Source organism: Terrapene carolina, unplaced genomic scaffold (genome assembly GCF_002925995.2).
Source record: "Terrapene carolina triunguis isolate 2854851 unplaced genomic scaffold, T_m_triunguis-2.0 Scaffold20004, whole genome shotgun sequence".
Lineage (NCBI taxonomy): Eukaryota > Metazoa > Chordata > Testudines > Emydidae > Terrapene > Terrapene triunguis.
In genome coordinates this window covers 1-2,235 of record NW_020684355.1, presented here as the reverse complement: position 1 = coordinate 2,235, position 2,235 = coordinate 1, and the positions used below count along the sequence as shown (strand labels likewise).

Sequence of the window (2,235 nt, the reverse complement as noted above, 5' to 3'; positions counted from 1 at the left end):
GGGGGGGGGGGGGTGTCAGAACCACAGTGTCAGGGCTGCGCCCTCAGCTTTGGGACGGTCTCTGGGAGGCCCCTTCACTGGGCCAGCCCCCCGGGGGTCCCGCTCTGCCTCCAGGGTGAGCCACGCGGCCTCACCCCCCCCTAGACTGGCCCTCTGGGCCTGCCGCCCCCCCCCCCCCCCGAGCTCCGGGCAGCGAGTCCCCCGGAGACGCCCCTGAGGGAGACTTGGCCGCCCGCAGGGATCAGGGCCTCTCGCCCAGTCCCGGCAGGGCACAGCCGGGGTCAGTCATTAGCGGGCGCCCAGCCTAGGGGCCTTAGGGCAGCCCGGGGCAATGAAGGGCGAAGCAGGGTCCGTCCTGGCCAGCCCCGAGCCCAGCCCGGCTGTGGGGAACCCTGGGGTCCGGATCTGTCTGTCTGTGCGGCCTCCTTGGTCAGACTCCAGGTGAGAGCCCGACTGCTTCCCACAGCCCCACGTAACCCCCCTCCCTCCTCCCAGCCCTGGGTTCTCTGCCGGGGATCCTTGTCCAGTCCCCGTGTGTGTGTGTGGGGTGGGGGGGTGTCCATCCCCCTTGGGGGCGGGGGTTGCCGGATGTCCATGTCCGGGCGATTGGGTTTGCTGATGGCTCACTGAGATGGGACCAGGCCCAGCCAGGGGAACCCGCGCCTGTGTCTCAGCCGGCCCTGAGAGCAGATAGGCCCCTTCCCCACCCCGCCCCCCCGGGCAACAAGGCAGCATATGGGGAAACTGAGGCACAAACAAGACTCATACAAACATTACACAATTACTCCCACATTATTACGGGGTGAGTAGTGGTGGGAGGGGGCAGGGCAGTGTTGGCAGAGAGCAGTGGGCGGGGCGGAGGGCTCACATGCGCTCAGTGACTGCCTCCCCCCAGGCCTGTCCATCGTCATCGGGGACCTGCTGCGGCACATCCCCCTGGCCGTGCTCTTCGGGATCTTCCTCTACATGGGCGTCACCTCGCTGAACGGGATCCAGTTCTACGAGCGCCTGCACCTGCTGCTCATGCCCCCCAAGCACCACCCCGACGTCACCTACGTCAAAAAGGTCTGCGCCGCGGGGGGGGGGGGGGGGGGGCGGGGGGGGGGGGGGGGGGGGCGGGGGGCGGGGGGTGTGGGGGGGCAGGGAAAGCCGCTCTCGGCACCGGGCCGGGGCGTTAACCCGTGTGGCTCCCCGGCCAGGTGCGCAGCCTGCGGATGCACCTCTTCACGGGCCTGCAGCTGGCGTGCCTGGCCGTGCTCTGGGCCGTCATGTCCACCGCCGCCTCCCTGGCCTTCCCCTTCATCCTCATCCTCACCGTGCCGCTCCGCATGTGCCTGCTCACCCGCATCTTCACCGCCCGCGAGCTGAAGTGTGTAAGTCCCGTGTGTGTGTGTGTTGGGGGGGTGACCAGGCCACAGGACGCCCTCAGGTGCCAGCCTCCGCCTGGCCAGGGTGGGGGTGCGGGGACCGCACAGGGGCCGTGAGCCCAGCCGCACCCCCAGCCCCTGGGGCAGCTGGCGGGGCCGTGCCGGAGCTCGCCCGGTGCAGAGCCTGCCTGCCCTGGGGCCGCGAGAGGGGCTGGGGAGACGCTGCCCGGGCACTGGCGTGGGGGACAGCAGCAGCAGCGCTGGCCCAGGGCTCAGAGGCAGGGGGGGTCTCCTGGCAGCGCCGGTGCAGCCTCTTCCCCGGCTCCCCACCCACCCGCCGCCTTTGCTCATCTCTCCCCAGCTGGACGCGGAGGAGGCGGAGCCGATCTTTGACGAGCGGGAAGGGGTGGACGAGTACAACGAGATGCCGATGCCCGTGTGAGGGGCACCAGCGAGCGACCCTGCGCCAGGAGCTGCAGCGGCATCGCCCGGACCTGCGCCATCTCCAGCACCGTGGCCGCTTGGACTGTGCCCAGCTGGGGCGGGCGCCCAGCACTCCCCCAGTGCCTGTGCCACACCAGCCATGAGACGCTCACGTCTCACCCCACGGCCTGGGCTGCCCCCTAGGGCGGCAGCACCCTGCCCTGCGGGGGGCCTGCTACCCGCCCTGGGCAGGGAGTGGGGCCCAGGAGCTGGCGCGGGAGCAACTGGGCCGTGCCGCCTGCCCCCAGCCACTGCCGTCCGAACTGTATCGTGTGCTGGAACCCGCTCCCGCCGCATCCTGTGTGGCCCCGGCGGGGTGGGGGGCTACACGAACGGACCTCCCTGCTCCAGCCCTGCCCCACCAGCCCCGGGCCCCACCCAGACA

At 71.3% G+C, this 2,235-nt stretch overlaps 1 protein-coding gene across 1 annotated transcript; it reads left to right on the top strand.

Moving 5' to 3' along the window:
* Positions 1-895: 895 nt before the first annotated feature.
* Positions 896-1,809, top strand: LOC112123273 (anion exchange protein 2-like; the record flags this gene model as incomplete). Its single annotated transcript, XM_029913957.1, has 3 exons — positions 896-1,065; positions 1,200-1,373; positions 1,729-1,809. Coding segments are annotated over 3 exons (425 nt in total), but the record flags the coding sequence as incomplete, so codon positions are not given.
* Positions 1,810-2,235: the final 426 nt, after the last annotated feature.